At 36.7% G+C, this 22,350-nt stretch overlaps 3 protein-coding genes across 6 annotated transcripts in view; all 3 read right to left on the reverse strand.

The window, feature by feature from the left end:
* LOC127524379 (collagen alpha-6(VI) chain-like) overlaps nt 1–3,385 on the reverse strand; it is a 56,349-nt gene extending 52,964 nt beyond the window's left edge. For 2 of the 3 annotated variants that reach the window (XM_051915800.1, XM_051915798.1), the window contains exons 1-3: nt 3,300–3,383; nt 2,739–2,810; nt 1,838–1,986 (exon numbers count right to left, since the gene is read on the reverse strand). In XM_051915800.1, the coding sequence (XP_051771760.1) occupies nt 1,838–1,873 (36 nt within the window). In that variant the 5' untranslated portion in view covers nt 1,874–1,986; nt 2,739–2,810; nt 3,300–3,383. Of the gene's footprint in view, nt 1–1,837; nt 1,987–2,738; nt 2,811–3,299 lie in introns of all 3 variants that reach the window. The other variant, XM_051915799.1, reaches the window with a different exon arrangement.
* The window catches only part of LOC127524378 (collagen alpha-6(VI) chain-like), a 121,686-nt gene extending 112,925 nt beyond the window's left edge, over nt 1–8,761 (reverse strand). The window contains exons 1-3 of one of the 2 annotated variants that reach the window (XM_051915796.1): nt 8,719–8,761; nt 7,612–7,703; nt 6,938–7,037 (exon numbers count right to left, since the gene is read on the reverse strand). The gene's annotated coding sequence lies outside the window, so the exon portion shown is untranslated. Of the gene's footprint in view, nt 1–6,937; nt 7,038–7,558; nt 7,704–8,718 lie in introns of those variants that run through there. The other variant, XM_051915792.1, reaches the window with a different exon arrangement.
* A 2,855-nt stretch (nt 8,762–11,616) lies between these two features.
* Nucleotides 11,617–22,350, reverse strand: part of ldlrap1b (low density lipoprotein receptor adaptor protein 1b) — a 34,982-nt gene continuing 24,248 nt past the window's right edge. The window contains exons 6-9 of the mRNA XM_051915801.1: nt 19,966–20,061; nt 18,503–18,615; nt 18,048–18,082; nt 11,617–12,764 (exon numbers count right to left, since the gene is read on the reverse strand). Of these exons, the coding sequence (XP_051771761.1) occupies nt 12,626–12,764; nt 18,048–18,082; nt 18,503–18,615; nt 19,966–20,061 (383 nt within the window). The 3' untranslated portion in view covers nt 11,617–12,625. The remainder of the gene's footprint in view (nt 12,765–18,047; nt 18,083–18,502; nt 18,616–19,965; nt 20,062–22,350) is intronic.

Raw genomic sequence — 22,350 nt, forward strand, 5'->3', positions numbered from 1 at the left:
GCCCACTTAGACATTGTATTTTTTACATCTGTCACTTAGAGGCAGTCTGATTGGAAATAAACAATAGCAGAAACAGACAGACATTGAAAAAAGCAAGTAATGGAGTACTAGGAATCTCCACGAACAATGTAGAAGACAAAAAATAGGAGAATGTGACTTTGCAATCTTTTAATTTCCTTTTATCTACCATTTTTCTTTTACAAAATTCACTTTTTTGAAAATAAATGTGTGTTGGCAGTGTGTGTACACAACTACCCTATAATGATAAAAAAATCCACCCACTCCTCTTCTTTTAATCCCCATAAATCATAAGCAGTCTTGGAGAAATCTGTTCGCCCACGGCTGTTGACGGATACTGCTGTATAGACCCTGCGTTTGGCTGCGTGAGATCCTCCAGCTTTGTTGTTGTTGAGCTGTTAAAGCTCCGCCCTCTTCTGGAAAGGGGGCGGGAGCAGCAACTCATTTGCATTTAAAGGGACAAACACAAAAACGACATGTTTTTGCTCACACCCAAATAGGGGGCAAATTTGACAAGCTATTATAAATGATCTGTGGGGTATTTTGAGCCGAAACTTCACAGACACATTCTGGGGACACCAGAGACTTATATTACATCTTGTAAATTATAGGGCATTATAGGTCCCTGTGGCGAGGGGGGCGTGGTTCAGCGGAGTCGGCAGCGGGAGAGAGAGTCAGGAGACGAACGGTGAGTGAGTGGGTTAAATGCAAATGACGAACACCTGTCTCTTGTTTCAGTAATTGGTGTGGAGAGAGTATATAACACCAGGAGAAACAGGAGTGGGAGAGAGAGAGACGGACTACTGACTGCTGCCCCGCTGGTGATCTACGAGTGAGAGAATTCTGAATGATTTGTGACCGCTTTGTGCCTGTCTGCACCCCTTTTGTTTTGAATTGTGAGAATTAGTGCAAATAAAAAGCAGTCAGTAGTCAAGCCGACCCTGTCCTCTTCCTTCCTGAATACTGAACTTTGCTACAGTCCCATTTAATACTCACAAGACGCGATGTCTGACAGCCAGCTTTCTGTGTGCGTGCTTCAGATGTATGCGCTCGGAAAACGATAAATTACAAGTTTAAACGGATATAGTTTTAAAACACATGCAGATAATAAACTTTTTGCTAAGACATTAAAAAATGGGTTTTTACAACATGGTATAATAAATGATCTGTGAGGTATTTTTAGCTGAAACTTCACAGACACATCCATGTTGATTTGGGAAAGAGCTGGCATACGGGCTGCGTCTGAAAACTTAGGCAGCTGACTTGTTGCCTCGATGCCCGATTTAGCACTAAGGTTACCTCAGGAAACTGATTTCGAACAGACTTTTGAGGCAGCATAACTGATTACTAATAAAAATAGAGCAAGCTTTGGTGATAACTATGCGAATATTTACTACAACAGTAATTACTCGCTAGAGACGACATCAAAAGTGGAAAACGCTGGCCAAAAACAAACATTTACACACAAACTGACCACCATTTTTTAGCTCAACTGTCACGGAATGGAAAGCACAGGATTGAGGGATATCAAAGGCAGCGAAGGATGCATCTATGCTGCCCTCAAAAAACGATCAGATGAAGTTATCTCAGGAGACAGGAAGTAAAGCTAACTTTGGATTCGGACGTGCCTTAATGCCTTCCTACCTGGGATGCATCCTCCGAAGGCAGCATTTTTACAGCTTTCGGACGCAGCCACAAATTGTCCACAGACTGCATTTCTCAAGATTATTTAAAGATTTAGAAAAGGGTGAAAAAATATTGTGTGTAATTTTGTGTACTTTTTGTCACTTTTATAAGTGCCCAGGCAACAACGTCTTACCTTATTTATGGTGAAAATTCTTGCGCATTTTCGCATGTGGTTTATAAGAGGAAGAACAGTTGAATCTCTCTGCAAACGCTGATGTTATGACTGGCAGACACTACACAGACATCTGGCCGACCACAGTTTGGTGTTGTGAAATCAGCACTCTAAAACAGTGTCAGAAATAAAAAAAAGTTTTGCATGAGTTTAACAATAGTAACCTGGAAAACATTTCAAAACACTATAATTTGTAATTGGTTGAAATGTGCCAATTGTTAACGATTTTTGCTCTTCTGTTTGTAGTAGATATACATTTGTGCAGCTATCAGTGAAAAGACTATTATTTATATGCAAAAGTGGAAAAAGAAACATGAAAAATCCAGAAAATGTGTTTCAGACATATCATCATATGAGAGATATTATGGGGTGCAATATAAAGCAGTTTTTACTTGTTTATGGTTGACAAGCATCAATTCCTCCTTGTTATTGGAGTGTGTGGCGTCATATAGAGAAAGACAGCAGAGAAGAGAATTTCTTTTGTCTTTACTATTTTGTCTGGTCTTCCAGTAAAAGTATCTAAGCATCATTAAAATAATATTTAATAAATGTGTGTGTGTGTATATATATATATATATATATATATATATATTTAATAATTTCAAAGATGATACCTTGAATAAGCATATTTTCTTGTCTCGTTGGGAAACTTATTTATATCACTAAATGTGGTTATATATTTATTCTTAAAGCAAAAATATACACTGATGCTTTGCTGTGTTTATAAAGGTGTATGAATATTTCTAATATCCAATATTTTCACATAACTGTGTGAAATAAAGACATAAATATTTCTTACTAGCCATGAAACTGTATATGTATTTTGACCCCAAAATAAATGGCATTATTTAGCTGTTTTTACCTTGTATATTAGTGACAAACCGCACAGATTATCGTATCACTGCCACCGTCATGTCAGTCACTGGAACTGCACCTGTCACAAAATCACGAAAAGACATTGTATTCCTCATATTTTTGTTCAGATGTGTTCATGCGATAGATAGACAGATAGATAGACAGATAGATAGATCTGATTGTACATTTTCTTATGTAAAAATTGTTCTGAGGTAAACAAATTATTCAGTGAATCATTCAAACCGAATTTACCAAGTCCTTTTTAACCATTCTTTAAAAGAGCCGTTTCATAAATCAAATTTGTTTGTGGATTATATGGGTCGTAGTAATTTTGTGACAACTCTTGCCGTCATTTTTGCAGCACATTGTCTTTTTATATCATCACATTCAATTCAGAAAGCAAACTCACATTCACAACTAAAACATGATTTATTTTGCCGTCGCGCGGGTGATTCAGCAGCGACGGCAGTTAGTTAAATAGTGTTAAAGAGTCACTCAATATCGCTTTTTTTATGTTAAACGTTTTGTAAGCAGTTTTTTTAAAATGCCACGCATAAATTGACCTTACCTGAGAGATAGTTGTCCTGAGAAATCACACACAAAAGCCCAGAGAAAGATGTGGCCCGCGCTTTTTCAGTCAGTCAGAAAACTAGCCAATCAGAAACGTCGTATGTCTTCACGCGCTCTGTGTCGGGTCAAGGTTTGCGTTAGCCCCTGCTAGTAGATACCGTAAATACACCATTAAGCACGTTTCTCCATTGAGAGCCATGCTAAAGTAATTCTTATAAAATAACTTTTCAAGCATCACAACATATCACAAATAAATTAGGCTTGTTCGAGATGCATCGGCGCTGCGCAGACCGATCGGCCCATGACATCAAAGTACCGCGAGAGCAGACGACTCCTTATGCATTTGAATCACTCTCGCGGTACTTTGATGTCATACGCTGATCGGTCTGCGCAGCGTTGTTATAGTGTATGTCACGTTTAAAATAAATAAAATAAAAGAGATAAATTAAAATGTGATTAAAATAACATATTAGCTAGATATTAATCTATTAGACTAAGGAATTTAGATTAATATAAACTTAATAGAAACTAATTCTAAATTTTTAACAATTTTTCAGTGTATAAATTGGGTGTTTGGAGTGTACTGGAATGATTGTTGATGCCAGTTGTAGTGTTTTCTATATCAGAAGCTGGATTTTATTGCACAACAGTCTCTAGACAAAACTACTATAATGTATTATATGTCCAGCAGTAGTTGTGTAATGTAAATTATTTATTTATAAGCATGGTTGCGTTTGAACAGCTGTCAATAAAAAAACATGCATTTTTCCCAGTAAATGCTGTATTAATGGCATCTAGATTTACCTCGTTTATAAAGGGAGACTGAAAACAAATGGGAACAATTTAAATATATTTCCATTTTTCTTTTTTCCTTCTGTTATTTTTACTTATGACATGTACGGGAAACTGAATACAAACCAACAAACAAGAAAGAACACCATAAAAAAATGAACGATATAACTCACTTGTATAACTTGCTGTGCCTTTAATAGTTTGCATGACTACTTGAATTTTTTAAAATGAATGATGAACATTCAATAAATGTTTGACATCAAACCAGAGGTCATTGCTGGTTACGAAAAACTTTAAGGACAAAAAGTACCATAAATCACATTAAATTTAAACACTCAAATCATCGTGTTTAATGACTGTCAGAAGCATTTAGATATTTAGATTTTACCGTTACCACAGTGTTGACAGATTTGTGTCAGTCATTTAAAGGTGCAGTTTTTTGTAATTCAAAATATTCATTGAACTTTTACCAAATGTTTAAAATGGACACCAAGTCGTCGTGTCAAAGGATTGACTTTTAGTGCTTTCAGCATGATGTAAAATGTTGAATGTGATCGAGTTTCATGCCTGTAATGGACAGCAATATAAAGAAACAGGATGATCAGAGACAGACATACAGTATTATTATTTTTTTTTAATTTAAATGTATAAAGGTTATAAAACTGTTTTAAGTAAGCAATGTAACAAATGAACAAAACCAATCGAAAGATCACAACATTCTGTCGAACATCATTGTTTCTCTAAGTAAGGACATTTTCCTGCTTACAAAATATAAAATCTTTTATCTCTGTGTCCCTTTATATGCATTTAATGCTAAAAAATGGAATTGTAATTAGTTACAAAAAAAGCTTGACAAAACAGAATGAATTTTGTACAGCCATATAACTGAATGTACTGTACAAGGGAAAAAAGGAAAGAAATCAAATATTCAGCTGAAGTAAATTAGCTACCGAAACTAAAACTATATGAGCTGTAAATGCCAAGGTGAACAAGCGCTGATTGGGGTAAAGGACTAAACTCAACTGAGAGTACAGATCATGCAAATTCACACACACACACACACCAATATATATTAGGATATTCAGGCCAACGCCTGATGAAACATGCAGTACAAACACACACCACACTCTGTGAAACCACAAATAAACACAGAAAAGCAGATCAGACTTCACAGTGAGCAACTAACCAGCAGCATGAACCAATGATCCTCACCTTCATAACAACGACAAAGAGCAAAGATATGAAATGACAACAAATATATAACAATAAAATCAAACAAATAAATAAATCACAGCACTGGGCTTCTGTGGAAAATGTCCGGCACATTAACAAAGCGTCGATAGGCAAGAAGGTTTCTTTTCTGCCACTCGTCGAGGGAGACTGATGGACCTTTGAGACGCGACTGACGGAAATTCCTACAAACACACAGAGTCATCATCATCTGCTGAACAATTGAGATATGTTGTTAAACAACAGTACAATCCACTGAACACACTGTACTGCTGTCCCTCACAGCTGCATTTACATTCCTGTCAAAAATCAAATATGGCTCTACCCTGACTAAAGTCTAGCGACTTCCATTCAAATAGTTTGAAGTCTCCCTCTAGTGGAGGTGCTCCGATAATAGACAAACTGAGGCTGGTCACTTTGTATATCAGATGGTCTCTTCCTGTCTAAGTGTGCACTTCTTGGCAAGAATATGTTTGTAAGTGAGCCAGACTTTATAAGAAATGATCATCAAAAATCTGGTTACAATGACTAAATCAAGAAGCTAAACATTCAATACTTAATATTTAATATTCAAATTAAGTCACATTAAAGTCAAGTTAAAGGGTTAGTTCACCCAAAAATGAAATTTCTGTCATTAATTACTCTCCCTCATGTCGTTCCACACCCGTAAGACCTTCGTTCATCTTCAGAACACAAATTAAGATATTTTTGATGAAATCCGAGGGGTTTATGACTCGTCCATAGACAGCAATATAATCAACACTTTCAAGGTCCAGAAAGGTACTAAAGACATTGTTAAAACAGTCATGTGACTGCAGTGGTTCAACCTTAATGTTATGAAGAGACGAGAATACTTTTTGTGCGCAAAAACAAAACAAAAATAACTTTATTCAACAATCTCTTCTCTTCTGTGTCATTATCTTACGCAGGTGACGCAGTAACACAGTGAAGGCTTCAGTGTTTACGTCCGAATGCTGGCTCAGTATTGGCCAAATCTGATCACGTGATCAGCACAATGTGCCCAAAAATGAGTCGGCGTTCTGACGATGAACCTGGAAGCGCTGGACATAAACAACGTATGAGAATGACACAGAAGAGAAGAGATTGTTGAATAAAGCTGTTATTTTTGTTTTTGCGCACAAAAAGTATTCTCGTCTCTTCATAACATTAAGGTTGAACCACTGCAGTCACATGACTGTTTTAACAATGTCTTTAGTACCTTTCTGGACCTTGAAAGTGTTGATTATATTGCGGTCTATGGACGAGTCATAAACCTCTCAGATTTCATCAAAAATATCTTAATTTGTGTTCTGAAGATGAATGAAGGTCTTACGGGCTTACACATATATATATATGTGTAAGCCCGTAAGACCTTCATTATATATATATATATATATAGTTCTGTATAACAAATACAGAACAAAATAAAATTTAGTACTAAATATAATTTCAAAAAAAATTTTGTATTTGTTTATTCCTTTATTTTCCTATTATTACATTTATTTATTTTAATTTTGCAGGTTTGGGCATCCAAGCTGTATTTTCTATTTTCAAAACATGACTTCTGTTGATTTTGGGGTGAAACATGTTTCTGACCGGTTGCGTGACATTTACCTGCGTGTGAGATCTGAAGGGTGTTGCCAGTGTGGGTCGTTCCTTCCAGTTTTCTGATTCGCAATGGAGTTCATCAGAGAATGGAGTTCAGTGATCACACCTGCCAACAGACGTCAACACTGATCGACAGTCCTTCATAACACACTATCAAACACTGTGACTATCAAAACATGATCAGTTTGTCAGGCCGACACATCAACACGGGCAGGGGCGGGGCTACGTTTCACCAACCAGAGGGCTGGGAGGGCTTCGGAAATCTGTCTGAAAACAGTTATAAACCCAATTCAGAGGCCGCTGGACTTTTGTGAATGTTGAAGCCTAAATACAATCACCAGAAGTAAAAAGCTACAGTTAAGCTACGTAGATCTTTAAACTTGTAAAGTTTGAGTTAGAATAGTTCGCAAGAGGCTGTCAACATGTAACCACAGACCTTATTTCAGGCATTTAACCAAAAACCCATTCAAAAAAACTCACCAACTTTGGGATGATGGAAACAGAACTGTTAAAACACTAATTGGTGTCCATGTTTTGGCCCTGCAGCTCTGTTATTTCTACAGGTTTTCTACACACAGATGACACACCTGGATAACACAGATATCAGTGTTTGGTGACGAGTGATACCGTTTGTGGCTCCGCTCTGCTCTTTCATGTGTCTCGTCACTGAGTCCACGTACGTTCTCTTGTTTCTCTCCCACTCCTCTTCACTACACGACACCACTGGTTTGCAGGCCGTCTTCGTGTTGTCTGGAACCACTTTAGATTTCACCTGCTCAGTGGGCAAAAAAAAGCAGTTTAACAATGATGTGGAACAGCAGGAGTACACATTACTGATGAGTAACAATTCTGTCATTATTTTATACACTTTACACAGCTCTTACAAACAAATAGAGTTCACAGTGACTAGTAGGGATGGCCATTTCCGTCAGGTACTAAAGACATCGTTCAAACAGTCCACATGACTGCAGTGGTTCAACCTTAATGTTATGAAGAGACCAGAATACTTTTTGTGCGCTACTTTTCGTTGCTTCACAAATGCTCGTCTTGCACTGCTCTGTGATGCTCCACGCATTACATAATCATGTTGGAAAGGTCACGCGTGAAGTAGGCGGAAGTACCGCGGTAGGGCGAAAAAACTCCATCTCATTTTCTCCTCCAACTTCAAAATCGTCCGACATCGTTGTTTTACCTTTTTGTAAAGGGTGTTTGACTTAGTCTTTGCATGTTCGCTTTGTAAACACTGGATCGGTACTTCCTCCTACGTCACACGTGACTTTCCAACGTGATTATGTAATGCGTGGAGCATCACAGAGCAGTGCAAGACGAGCATTTGTGGTTAAAAAGTATATGATTTTTATTTTTTTTAGAAAATGTCCGATGGTTTCTCTAGATAAGACTCTTATTCCTCGTCTGGGATCATGTAGAGCTCTTTGAAGCTGCACTGAAACTGACATTTGGACCTTCAACCCGTTGAACCCCAGTGAAGTCCCCTATATGGAGAAAAATCCTGGAATGTTTTCCTTCATTTCTTTTCGACTGAAGAAAGAAAGACATGAACATCTTGGATGACATGGGGGTGAGTAAATTATCAGGACATTTTAATTCTGAGGTGAACTAATCCTTTAAGGGTTTGTTTTTGTTGTTTATGAACGGTCACTGAAAAAGGCTGTTCTTTTTGTCTTCCATCTTGGGTGAAAAAGCAGCAAACAGGTCTGAAATGACAGTATAAATAATGACAGAAACCAGTAAGAATGCTACAAGTAGATAAAAGATGGAGCTCAAACCTGGACCTGAAGAGGCAGTGTGCTTTCGAAACTCTCGCCGGTGCTTTCCCCATGTCCATCAGTCACTTCAGGTTCTGCCTGCTGACTGACCGACACAACTTCTTCCTCTTTCAATGGGACAGCTGATTCTGAGGGGGCGCTTTGAGACTTCGATTCATGTATTGAGATGAGATTGTGCGAGACGCCCCTGACCTCACCCTTCCCAGCTCCCTGAGAGCCAACTGAAGGAACAGAAGCACAAGCGTCGAAGTTCAGGGATGCACACAGCCTTATTCCAGCAGACGAAACCTCTCTGTCCCATTTCAGAACCGGGATCGGGGAGGGAAGACTCTCCCGGTCTCGATCCATCCGGTGCGGTGTACTTTTATACAGAGGGGTGGACACGACCGGGGTCACCGATTGACTGACCTTTGACCGAGGTGGTGTGACGTCTTTTGATATTAGTAATGGCTGCAGAGGTGTGGATCCCTGAACTCCAGACGGGAAGTCCGAGGAGTAATATCCAAGGTCCTGTGAACATGATCTTGTGATGCAGGGTCTTTTCCGGGGGGTCTCGCAGATCTCATCGACACACGAATCAAGTCTCCTCTTCTGTCCTCTCAACTCATTATTGGTAATATGAACTTTTATATTATAAAGAGGGCTTTTCTCATGCCTGCTGCACACCATGTGTGAGTATACTGACAGAGGCTTTAGGTGAAATGAGGAATCTGAATTAAACATGGTTATATTTTTATAAATGTAAGAGGAAGAAGTTGTGTCTGCTCAGTTTTATCGAAGCAGAGTGCATGAACCTGAGAAAGAGTTAAAACACAAAATTTGAGTAACTATTTCTTACAGTTACATTTTAAATGGGCGGTAATCAAATTACAGTTACATCTGAAAGGTATTTTAGATTACTAAAGTGATTACTTTCAATTTTAATGTCATTTATTTCATTTATAAACATAAGATAAGCTGTGACTGGTGATTCTCTGACTGACAGTCTGCAAAATCATCCTAAACTACAGTTCTGCTCATAAGTTTCATACGCTGCATTTTAATAATTTTAACAAAATAAGAGGGATCATAAAAATAGCATGTTATTTTTATTTAGTACTGTTCTGAATAAGCCATTTCACATAACAGACGACTGAATTTATAAAAAATGGCCTCATTCAAAACTGTACAAACCCTTGAATCTGAACTGTCTGTCATTATGGATGATCCACGACTGTTTTCATGTTTTACGATAAAGTTGTTTGTGAGTCCCTTGTAATTGTTTAAAAAAAAAAAAAAAAAGATAATTCCAACTTTTTCATCTCAATTCTGACTTTTTTCCTCGAAATTCAGAGATTTAAACTCAATTGTGTTTTATAATGTCAGAATTGTATGATTTAAACTTGCAATTCTGACTTTCTCTCAACTGTGAGTTTATGTCTCACAATTCTGACTTTTCTTGCAATTCTGGCATTTTTTTCCTCAAAATTGAGAGTTTATATCTCACAATTGCAACTTTATATCACAATTCTGAGAAAAAAAAGTAGGAATGGGTAGATGAAAACTCACAATTATCTTTTTTTGTTACTTATTAGTATTCCAAAGTATTGTAAAGTATTTAGATTAAGTAATAAAATTTGGGTAATCTAATGAAATACGTTACAAATTACTTTTTTAAAGCATGTATTTTGTAATCAGTAGTGAAATACATTTTAGAAGTAACCTAACGTTACCCAGCCCTGTTTATTATCAGATTAGACAAATGTCCATTTTGATTGCATGGATAATTTAAACTCGTCCGCAAAAACAAAAATCATTTTGATGCATATTTAATATTCCCTTCCTACGCAAACAAAGAAATACATCAAATGTTCGATGTTATTGACATAGTCTGAGACTGTGACTTAAAAACAACTGATTATCTTTTTGAACACCATAAAATTAGCAACGGGTGAAATGTGTGACGCGCGTGCCGTGAGCTCGTTAAACCCGTCGAACACCACTTGAAAGTGAACTATTAACTTTGAAATTTTACCTGTCGAGGGATCTTCAGTTTTAAAGTGCTAATTAGTCTGCCATTGAGTTTCATCCATCATCAACTTTCAAAGCGCGGCTACACCTGGTAGTTAAAACCTCGTCTTATGATTGGTTGGAAACCAGAGCATGTGATTTGTTTTAAAAAACAAAACTTTATGAACTTTTTTCACATTCAAAACAGTATATAAATATACGTAAGCGAAGACAATTAACCGTATAGTATATAAAAAAAATACCATAATCTGAATTTAAGAATCCTACTGATGAAAACGTGGAACTCATGAATATTAATTACGTAAAATGATGGTCGGTTGGCCGATTGGCTGAAAGGCAGGAGTTGATAAGCGTGCGATTGACGGATGAAGAATTGAAGGTGTTTTTGTCTTCTTTTCTTTCTTTTTTTTTAAATGCTTTCATGCCATGTGCAAAGACGACTACTATTTTTAAAAATATTACATTAGACGTGAAACTCATGAATATTAATTACGTAAAACGATGGTCGGTTGGCCGAAAGGCAGACGTTGGTAAGCGCGCGCTTGACGGATGAAGAATTAAATGTTTTTGTTTGTTTGTTTGTTTGTTTTTGTCTTCTTTCTTTTTTTTTAAATGCTTCCATCCCATGTGCAGAGACTACCATTTAAATATATATATATATATATATATATATTACATTAGTTGACGTGATTGGTGCTTTATCAAATACAATCTGAAAACTACGTGACAACACCCTATTTGAGCTACTGTTAAACTTTAATATTCACGGAACTGAAACCATTATTTAATTATAAACTATTATTTGGACTCTACACATCATAACCGCACTGCATCAGTCTCACCACTAGAGGGAGTTATTGTGTCAAAACAGTAATCAACACACAGCAGTTTTATCACAGTTTTAATTCATGAACATGAAATGATTAATGCAAACAGAAACTAACACTGAGGGTTATAAACTTCCCTTATGAAGTCTGATCAAACCTAAAGACAAGCGTCAATGTAAACCACAAAACAACCGCCTGCATTTTCTTTCAATCAAATCCACAGTTTTAAATTGCAGTTTTTGCGTATGTTTATATTTCAACACAAGCAAGTGTTTAAGTTGATGAAAAAATAATTGCTGTACTTGTGTATTTTTGGGCGGAGGAATATGTGTAAATGTTACAAAACCGGTGTTTCCATTAACATGGAGATCCATTGGTTTTCTTTTTTAGACACTACCATGATGATAATACCACGATTTTCATCGAAATCCTTATAATACCATGATATTACAATCTTTACACTGTAATGGATGGGTAATAAAGATAACATGATGATAACCATGGCATATGTTGAGCAGAAATTAAATCATGAGCTTTAGAAACAGATGCAGGAGTGCAAAAATACATTTTAATAGAAAAAAATAAGATTGTCTCATATAAATACCCTGCCTTCTCTTTTTTTGTCTATTATGTACGTTCTTTCTTAATCTCGTTTTCGTGTGAGGGCTGATGACTTACATATACAAACCCTAAAAAAGCAACCCCACTCCACACAATCCTCAAACATGACATTTAACTCTTTAGTATGCAGTTTATATTCTGACATTCGACTGCATAGAATCGCAAAGCTAGTCTCAGCAATCAAATCCATTAAAAATAATATTAATAATAATAAATGACCAAATATGATACAGTTATTGTCATATACATACATAAAAAATTAAGAAAAGTAACAGAAAATATAATTGTACTTGAAATAAAATGGGGGGAAAGCAAAAATATTATACTGTATTGCTTTGGTCTGTGCTTTTGTGGAATTCATCACGTTCAGTACCAGCGGTACCAGCGACGGCCACCAGAGGGCGCCGCGAGCTCGATTCCCTTTGTGACGTTTCATCAGCTCACTCCGATCAGAACCCGAACGCGTCCTCGGCAGCCTCAGCTTCGGCTTTGTCCCAGTTGCTAGGCGACAAGCACTCTTCAGGGTTGTAGTCCTGAGGGTTTACCCCAATGTCCAGCACCTGGGGGTTCGTGCGAGACTCAGCGAGTCTGAGAGAAAAACACAGACAGAATCAAACATCAGATCGTGTTCGGAGCTGTAGAGACCGGGGAATACACATGCAAAACACCAGAAACAACACGTTAAATATACATGGAAATCTCTCCCTGATCTGGAGTTACTTAAAGAGCATGATAAAATAGCGTTTAGCCTATTTGTAGTCTCGCGTGTCATAATAAACACGATGTTTAAAGGCAAATGACATGCCGTCAGTGTTGTTATTGTAAACTAAAACCAAAAATATTTTAAAAAAAAAAATATATATGTTTTCGTTCGTTGAAATAAAGCTGGAATTAAAATATAAACATTAAAATTAAACGATTAAAGGGAAGAACTAATTGTGGACAGACAAGTGTGTCTATGACAAAGATCGTTTCAGTAACTCAGTCAGTATTTTTAATAATGTTAAATTGGTGTAATATTCATGAATTTGATTATGTACTTATCTATTTCGTTGCGAGTGCCGGGATCTTGCCGAGAGAGCCCGCCCACGCGCTCTTCTGATTGGCTGTGATGTTTGATTGACTTTATCGTGTCTCATAGTCGCTTGTGGACAAACTGCCAGTCGCTGGAATCTTATCGCATCGCGTTAATGCTTCTCGTTTACTTTGAATGGGATTGCCGAACTGAATTGTGGGTTCCGTCGCGTCGCTTAGAACATTGCTCGCGGCAGAAGATGAAGATTTCTCAACTTTTCAAGCACCACCGCAGGCGTCAGATCGCCTTATGCAAACACTCTAGAGCAGTCTAGCCAATTGCATTCATGCAACACCGGAAAGTAATGTGATTGGCTGTTATCACTATAACGGTCGCGTGTTCGCGAGAGCACCACGACGCATGCGTGTTGTGTTGACGCGCGAGAGCAGATGTAGAGTTAACGCGTTTTAGATGAATATTTTGTAAATAAAGTGGTAAATTGTGTTTTTTGTGGGAACAAAGCACTCGCGTCGATTCATAAAATTAATTGATTGATTGATTACTTTAATGATGTCTTTAGCAGTAGTTGTGTATGGAGGGACAGAAAGCTTTTAGATTTCATCAAAAATATCTTAATTTGTGTTCTGAAGATGAACGAAGGTCTTACGGGTGTGGAACGACATGAGGGGGAGTAATAAATGACAGAAATTTCATTTTTGGGTGAACTAAATTTAAAAATAAATAAATAAATTACAAAACTTAGAAATGTTGCTTTGGTAACTAACTGAATTAAAATAAGTTTAAATTGAAGTACTAAAATTACTAAACTTAAATCTCAAAATAAATTAAAGCTAAATAATTTTTTTTTTTTTTTAAAAACTAATACAAATGACAAAACACTACAAAATCACTAAAACTTAAACTAGAAACAAAATCAAAAATATAAAAATAAAAACTAATTCAAAAATGAATAAATACTATAAAAGTACATAAATAATACTAAAATAATATAGTGTGAGCATAAATGCTTCATATGTAGGGTTGGGAATCGTGAACCAGTTCTTACTGTTATTTTTAATTATGATTAAATAAAATAATAAGCACTGTGAAATACAAGAAAATAAACAGACAAACTGTCGTTCTAATGTGTTGTTCATACAGAGTGACCATCTGCTGTGAGAACTGATTCTTTTAAAAGTCTTTGTAATGAATCTGTCAGAAAGAATCAAATCAGTCCTCAGATTGAATCAGTCTGTGTAGTTAAAGATTCACACGATCACAACAGTTTCCCTGTCCAAATACCCACACTTGCGGTCTTTGCACTTGACCACTTGTCTACTTACGTGACGTATTTCCTGTATTTGGCTCAAGTGTTCAAGTAGGCGTGAAGACTAGTAGAACTTTTCATTACCCGATGGGACACACTCATAGTGTTGCAAAAAAATGCAAGCGTGTACAGCTTTTTAAAAAAATTATTATTTTCAATACTTTGCATTTTAAAATACACTTAATGTCTGTTCAGTGGTCACTATGTAACTAACAGAAGACACAATATTAAAATTGTGGTGCTTCTTTAAGTGATAAAAAGCAGTTGCAAATGTTGTACAAAATAGCCTACTCATCTTTGCATCAATAAAATGTGCAACACTTTATATTTTACTACTAAATTATAGGTAATATATAATTAATTTAACTTACAGTCGAATGTTTTCCTTGACATCTTGCAATTTCAGGGTATGCGAGTTCCCGAACATAATGCATGATGGGATATGCTTATCCTCGAATAGCGCTCTGAATCGGTATTCAAGATAGTGTGGGTTTAGTGTGCATCAAGGGCACATTTTTAAGACATGGGACAGTCTTGCGCACTTACTTTCTGTCGCATGCACAAGCTCTCAAGTGGCCAAGACCACAAGTGTGGGTATTTGGACAGGGCAAGTGTTTCGAAAGTACACTGTAAAAACTATTTTCATGATTTGTTATCATAACATTTTTTCTTTTGTCAAATCAACTTAAATAATTAATGTAGTTCAAATAACATAATATTTTGAGTTTCTGTTGATCGTCTTTATTGTATTAACTCAAATTTGTAATTTCAATGAACTCAAAATTAAGGCAACCAGATAACTTACTTTTTAAAGTTAAACCAACAATTCTTTTTTACAGTGTGCTTCAAGTAGAAAACCGTTATTATTCTTTTATAACATCATCTTTCATCAGGAATCATCTGATGGAATCATAACGAGGAATCAGAATCGCAAACAGAATCGGTACATTCCTTATGATTTCCATCCCTAGACAAAATATTCCTAAACCAGCCAGCGGTCTTTTATTCTTTACTACTGTAAATATTGACAGAACTCTGTGGATGAACCTCTGAGGCCCTCACTGAAAACTGCTGTGGATAATAACAAAAAACTAACAGGAACATCTCACTACAGTAACTCTGCCACACACACCCAATGCTCTTCAGTCAAGGTAGACGCCATATGAGTGGTTTTTAATGTTTTCAAATAAAAGATGTATCTCACGCTCACCAAGGCTGCATTTATTTGATTAAAAATACAGTAAAATCAGTAATATTGTGAAATATTATTACAGTTTAATACAGCTGTTTTCTGTGTGAATATTTAGTAAACTGTATAAATAGTAAATGAGTGAACTACAGCATCTACCCGGACTGAGACAAGGCAGTGGCGGGAAACAGACATCTAATCACAAGATGAAGTAGGAAAATATGAAGATGATGTTTCTACAGCTCTTGGCAAAGAACCCTGTCATGAAGTCATCAGGTGTGTGGAACGGACAGGGTTCTGAGCCATGAGGAGGAACATGCCGGACACGGGACAGATGGGAGAACTGGACTACACTGTCGTGGATGATGTGAGAGAGTGGATTGTGACGGATGAGGACTACAGCTCAGGTCAATGACGTTTTACCTGTGTTGGACTCAAAACTGTCCAGACTGCGGCTGAGGGGAACAAACAACATGAGTGTGAGAAAACAGACTCCATGTGAGCTGCATTAGTCAGCATTGTCAGTCTTGTGACTTCATTTGCTGTCGTCTCTATAACCCAACTTCCACATTTTGATACTTTAATCAACCTTTTTTAGCATGAAGTCAGCATGAAGGGAAGTTGTGGTAGTCTTATCCATTGTGGCATACTGTATATTCGATTGAAATGGTGAGAAAAAATGTTGTTTTTTATTTGGCCAAGAGTTCAATCTGACGTTTAGATCTGCTATTGGTCAGATGAAGCCATTTAATTGTATTTTTACATCAAGCATTCAGTAATGTACAGAAATAGTCAATTATGACCATAATAATATATGTCAGCCCTCTGTGTTTTGGATGATAAACCATCACAAATGCTAAACAGCTTCTGGTTTTGATGGAAAGCACTTCAATAGTCTTTAATCAGAGATTTACTCGATCCTCGTTCATCCTTGATTGGAAAAGTTCTTGCATTTCAGAGATCTAGAGCATCTCTCCGCACACTTACAGGGTGAAGGCATGTTAAATGGAGATTAACGAAGTACTGCGTTTGATTAAAAGCCAACGCTTTTAATTACTACACACGACAAATAATCAGCGCCGAGCGGAGATGGACCGAACCCCCGCTGCTGTAAAACAGCTCATCTCATGTCGGCTAATCTCTCGGGAACGGCACTCTGTGTGTCAGGATGAATAATGGCCATCATTACGAATCGTTAAACAGCTGTTGTTTGGTTTGCAGAATAAAATGACTGTTAATTAGTGTCATTACGATGCCATAGTATGCAAATAATAGTCATTCAAATCATGACCTAATCATTTAGTAAGTATGGTTTGTGTGTATAGGCAAGCAGGAACTTGCCTGTTATCCCAATAAAAGGGCTCATATTATAAGGGATCCAATTTTCCTTAATATTTTGAAATTAATGCTGAAGTTTGTAATTTTCCAATTTTTAAATACATCCTCCTATCCTCCCTAAGATTGGGATCTTGTTAGAGGATTAGATTGTGTACTATTCGCCATTGTCAGATTTAACGCAACCCTGAACATGTCCGAGAACGATCACCCTGAACTGGGCAGACAGTGCAATATGGCTCATTCTATATTATGCCATATGCAAAGTTCAAGGGTCCATAAAAACAATTTTTATAGTGAAAAAATTTTCAAGATTCAGATTTTTGTAGACTGTGTTAGACTGTGTATCATCTCATATTGTTATATTTAATGCCACCTTGAAGATGTCCGAGAAAGGTCACCCCAAATTGGGCAGAGGGTGCAGTATGACGGATTGCTCTGTATTATGACACATGTTCAAGCATCCATAAAAAAAGATTGATTAAACACAAAATGTTCAAACTTTGGATTTCATTAGAGACTTAGACTGATTATCATCCCCAATTATCAGATTTGAAGCACACATAAACACGGCTGAGAAAGGCTGCCCTGAACTGGGAAGAGGGTGCAATATGATTGCTCATTCTGGATTATACAGCACTTTGACAGCTTTATTGAGGCGTCAACCAGTGAAAGTCTGTCGAGAAACAGTTTCTGCACCTCTGTGTCGACTCAAGATGTCTTTTTCTTTTCTATGAAACAGAAACTGTGAGTGGAGCATAAAAATAGTCCGGATTACATAAAATCAACCAAAAAGACTTGATTCTCAGAGCTGAGCACGTCCATCATAAATACCGCTGTGGTCACATAATGGAGCGCCAGGAATAGCTGTGCCCTATACTCCACATCTGTGCTAAAGTTACAGTACTCTCTATTAAAAATCACTGCGTAGGGCGTTATGCTGTAAAAGTGCAGTTTGGTTTATCAGTTACATTGAGAGATTATTCCAGATATAATTTTACTAACCTTGAGAAAGCCTCATCTAGACCATCCTCAAGCTCCTGCAAAAGACAGAGATTTAAGAGTTCTCGTTACTTCAGCCATAACTAATGTGCTGTTGAACACACTCCTTTATTTAAAAGTCAAATATTAATATAAATTAATTTATAAATATCAAATTAAAACATTGGCATGTAGACTGAATTAAACATCGTTGATGCTTAATAATTAAAATAAAGAATAAATTATTTAATTATAAGCAGTGAGTGGTTTTCTCTTGTCAATACTGCTGTTTGACATATACAATACAAGGTCTATTATGGTTAAAGAGTTTAAAAATTAATTTCAATAAAGTCTACTTAATAATTCAGATCAGTTTGTGAAGTACCTTGACTTTTGGATATTCTGGCACATGTATGATATATGCCTAAGAAGCGCATGTGATTGTGTGTGTGTGTGTGTGTGTGTGTGTGTGCTCTTACCCATACAGTGTTGTTGTTCTCTGTGCTGAGGTTCTGTATCGGGTGTGTGGCGTCTTTTCCCGAATGATCTTTTACTCCACATTCAAAGTCCAGTAGATCTCCAGTGGCCACCTCTACACACACAATAAAAATGATTGACAAAATAAATAAACAGATAAACAAAACTAAATAAGTAAAAACTAAATAAATAAATGCAATAAATAAATAAATAAAAATAAAATAAATATAAAATAAATAAATGTAAAAAAATAATTAAATAAATGCAAAACAATATAAAATAAATAAATGCAATAAAAAATGTATTTGATAAAAATACAGTAAAAACTGTAATATTGTGAAATATTCCAATTAGTTTTCTAGTTGGATATATTTTAAAAATCTAATTTATTGCTATTATGAAAAGATGAATTTTCAGCAGCCATTACTCTGTGGGATGGATGGATGGATGGATGGATGAAACAATGAAAGATGGATGGATGGATGGACAGATAGTTCTGACTGAAGCTGTAATCACTCTGTTTCTTGTCTATCAAAAGCAGTCGACAGTTCGGCTCATGAATCATAAGTTGGCAGATTTATGAATTAATTGAATCGCTCTGATCACAGACAGCGTTACAGTTCCTCTGAACAGTGTATTTTCTCATCTGTTCATGTAGAGAATGAATCAAGCCGCGCCTCACAGAAGCACATCACATGATACTGTAACGTGTCCATCTCTGTCCTGAGATCAGCCGCTGAAAGAATCGTGTTTCTGACGGGATCTGATGGGATTTGGGAACACACAGTCCTTTATTCATGCTCACACACGTCTGTCTCACGGATCACTGATCGTCGAGGGTTCGTTCGTTCACTCATCTCTGCCGTCCAAGATTATTTCTGTCACCGGGCAACCTGAAACCATCCAGACCTTCGGCACCCTCACAGAGAGCATCATGGTCCAGTGATGGTGTCAGGTGATCATACAGGGCTCTTTAAGAGGCACTGTAAGATTCTTGGAAGAACGCCACGGTATTATCATCCAAATCCTGGCTGGACGGCTCAGAGGAGATTAGGTGGGCATGTTGTGACAAAAACCCTGAATGAACTTAATTAGCACTGCCAGACAACAGAGAACGAACTTAAAACAACATCAGCTAATACTATGGTATTATCATCATGTTTCCAGTGATCAGGGTTTGTCTGTCACACTGAACCTGAGAACACTGTGACCAGAACTCATCTGATATTTAACACAGTCATGTGGAGCTGGATTTTAACCAATGAGATCGCACTGTGGGCGGAGCTACAGAGCACCACACAAATGACTGACAAAACGGCCTGTTGATTTTCACATTCAACGGCTTGTTAGGGAAAAAGTGTAGATTTTAATGGAAGGCGAAGTGTGTGTGTGTGTGTGTGTGTGTGTGTGTGTGTGTGTGTGTGTGTGTGTGTGTGTGTGTGTGTGTGTGTGTGTGTGTGTTCACCTCCTCCTCTCGTGCTGCCCAGGCTGGCTGAACTCTCGGACTGAGAGCTGCTCGCCGCTTCTCCATCTGATCCACTCTTCACCTGCTTCTCTTTCTCTGAAAATAAGCGTTTAAAAGCAGAAATGTGAAGTTTGTTTTATTGATAACACACTTACATTAAACATTCAGTTCTTTATTTGACCTGTGAAACTATAAATTACTCTTTCATCACTCTTTTTGCTCATCATCTGATAATTTAAGCCATTTATGACACGACACGGTTAGTTGAGTTTGTCAAATGCCAAATGCAATAAATAAATACAAAACATAAATAAAACTAAATACATCAATGCAAAAAATAAATAAAATGCATAAATGTAATAAAAAATGCATAAATAAATAAATTCCCCAGGAAATAATATTCAAAATTCACTAAATAAGCAAAATAAGTAAACAAATAACCAAGTAAAAAAATTTATATATATATATATAATATTTTTATGGACTTTTGTAAACTTATATTTGATATGTTTTCAAAATAAACAATACCAGCATGAATAAATAGAATAAATGTCTAATAATTTGGCGTATGAGGTTTAAAATGTTTAAAAGATTTCAATTTTCATCATCTTTGACATCCTTATTGGTCATTGACCCCTTCATTAATTTTATATATTCATTTATCAGCACATTTTTGTCTTGAAACTTTGATTCATATGCTTTCATATATATTTATATTTAATAGTTAGTTAAATATATATTAATGAAAGTTATTATAAAGAATGGGGTCATCTGTGCATCAGGTCCAGCAGAATCAGCCCTAACGTACATCTGAAGATTCAAACTGTGTCGTGGACTCGATCTCTGCCGGAGTTCATGAAGTGGAAATGAAACATCCAGAAATCACTATCAAACTCCTGACGCTCAAACAGCTTCATGAGGAACTCAACATACGGTCCACAGTCGAGATCTGAAGAGGGAAGTCATGAGCTGATGCTCTCAGATCTGTTCCTGTAGAACCATGATGGTGTTTCTGGTACTTCTCTGTGTGTTACTACAGTAAACCATCACAACTCACTTCTGAACCGCAGAAGGTGATGCATTACAATCACAGCTCAAACACGGCTCACACTTCATCCTGTGTTCATTCGTTTATATTTCAGACCCTGCAGTAAAACACACTGAAGGATTCTGGGTTTGAGTTCCTGCAGAGAACCGTCAGGAGCAGAGATGAGATGAGTAAATCTCTACAGGCCTCAGGACACACACACACACACACACACACACACACACACACACACAGGCATGTTCAAACATGCAGTAAATTACATGTATGTTCTGCTGATGTGTACGACAGAAGCTGCTCTACTTTCCCTGCACTAAAATCTCTCTCCCGTCCTTCATCCCTGCATGAAATAAAGAAAATACACCAGTTCCTTAAAGAGTTAGTTCACCCAAAAATGAAATTTCTGTCATTAATTACTCCCCCTCATGTCGTTCCACACCCGTAAGACCTTCGTTCATCTTCAGAACACAAATTAAGATATTTTTGATGAAATCCAAGAGGTTTCTGATCCCCATGAGAAGCAACATAATTTCCACATTTAAGGTCCAGAAAGGTACTAAAGACATCGTTAAAACAGTCATGTGACTGCAGTGGTTCAACCTTAATGTTATGAAGAGATGAGAATACTTTTTGTGCGCAAAAACAAAACAAAAATAACTTTACTCAACAATCTCTTCTGTGTCATTATCTTACGCAGGTGACGCAGTAACACAGTGAAGCTTCAGTGTTTACGTCCGAATGCCGTCTCAGTATTGGCCAAATCTGATCACGTGATCAACACGACGCATGCGTGTGATGCTGACACGGAAGTAAACAACGTATGAGAATGAAACAGAAGAGAAGAGATTGTTGAATAAAGTCATTATTTTTGTTTTGTTTTTGCGCACAAAAAGTATTCTCGTCTCTTCATAACATTAAGGTTGAACCACTGCAGTCACATGACTGTTTTAACAATGTCTTTAGTACCTTTCTGGACCTTGAAAGTGTTGATTATATTGCGGTCTATGGACGAGTCATAAACCTCTCGGATTTCATCAAAAATATCTTAATTTGTGTTCTGAAGATGAACGAAGGTCTTACGGGTGTGGAACGACATGAGGGAGAGTAGTTAATGACAGAAACTAACCCTTTAAAAACTGATTGGTCTACAAGCCAATGCCATTTTTAAATCATAACTACACACAACACATATTTCTCAGCCATATTTATGTACTTTAAAAGGTGTTTTTGTTGTTATTGTTGCCAAATAAATTCAAAATATATGATGCAAGAAGTGAACAGTTAAAATCTAGTTTAAAATAATAAATGCATGTTTTCCACTAAAAAATATTGCATATTTT

This window comes from Ctenopharyngodon idella, chromosome 13 (genome assembly GCF_019924925.1).
Source record: "Ctenopharyngodon idella isolate HZGC_01 chromosome 13, HZGC01, whole genome shotgun sequence".
Classification (NCBI taxonomy): Eukaryota; Metazoa; Chordata; class Actinopteri; order Cypriniformes; family Xenocyprididae; genus Ctenopharyngodon; species Ctenopharyngodon idella.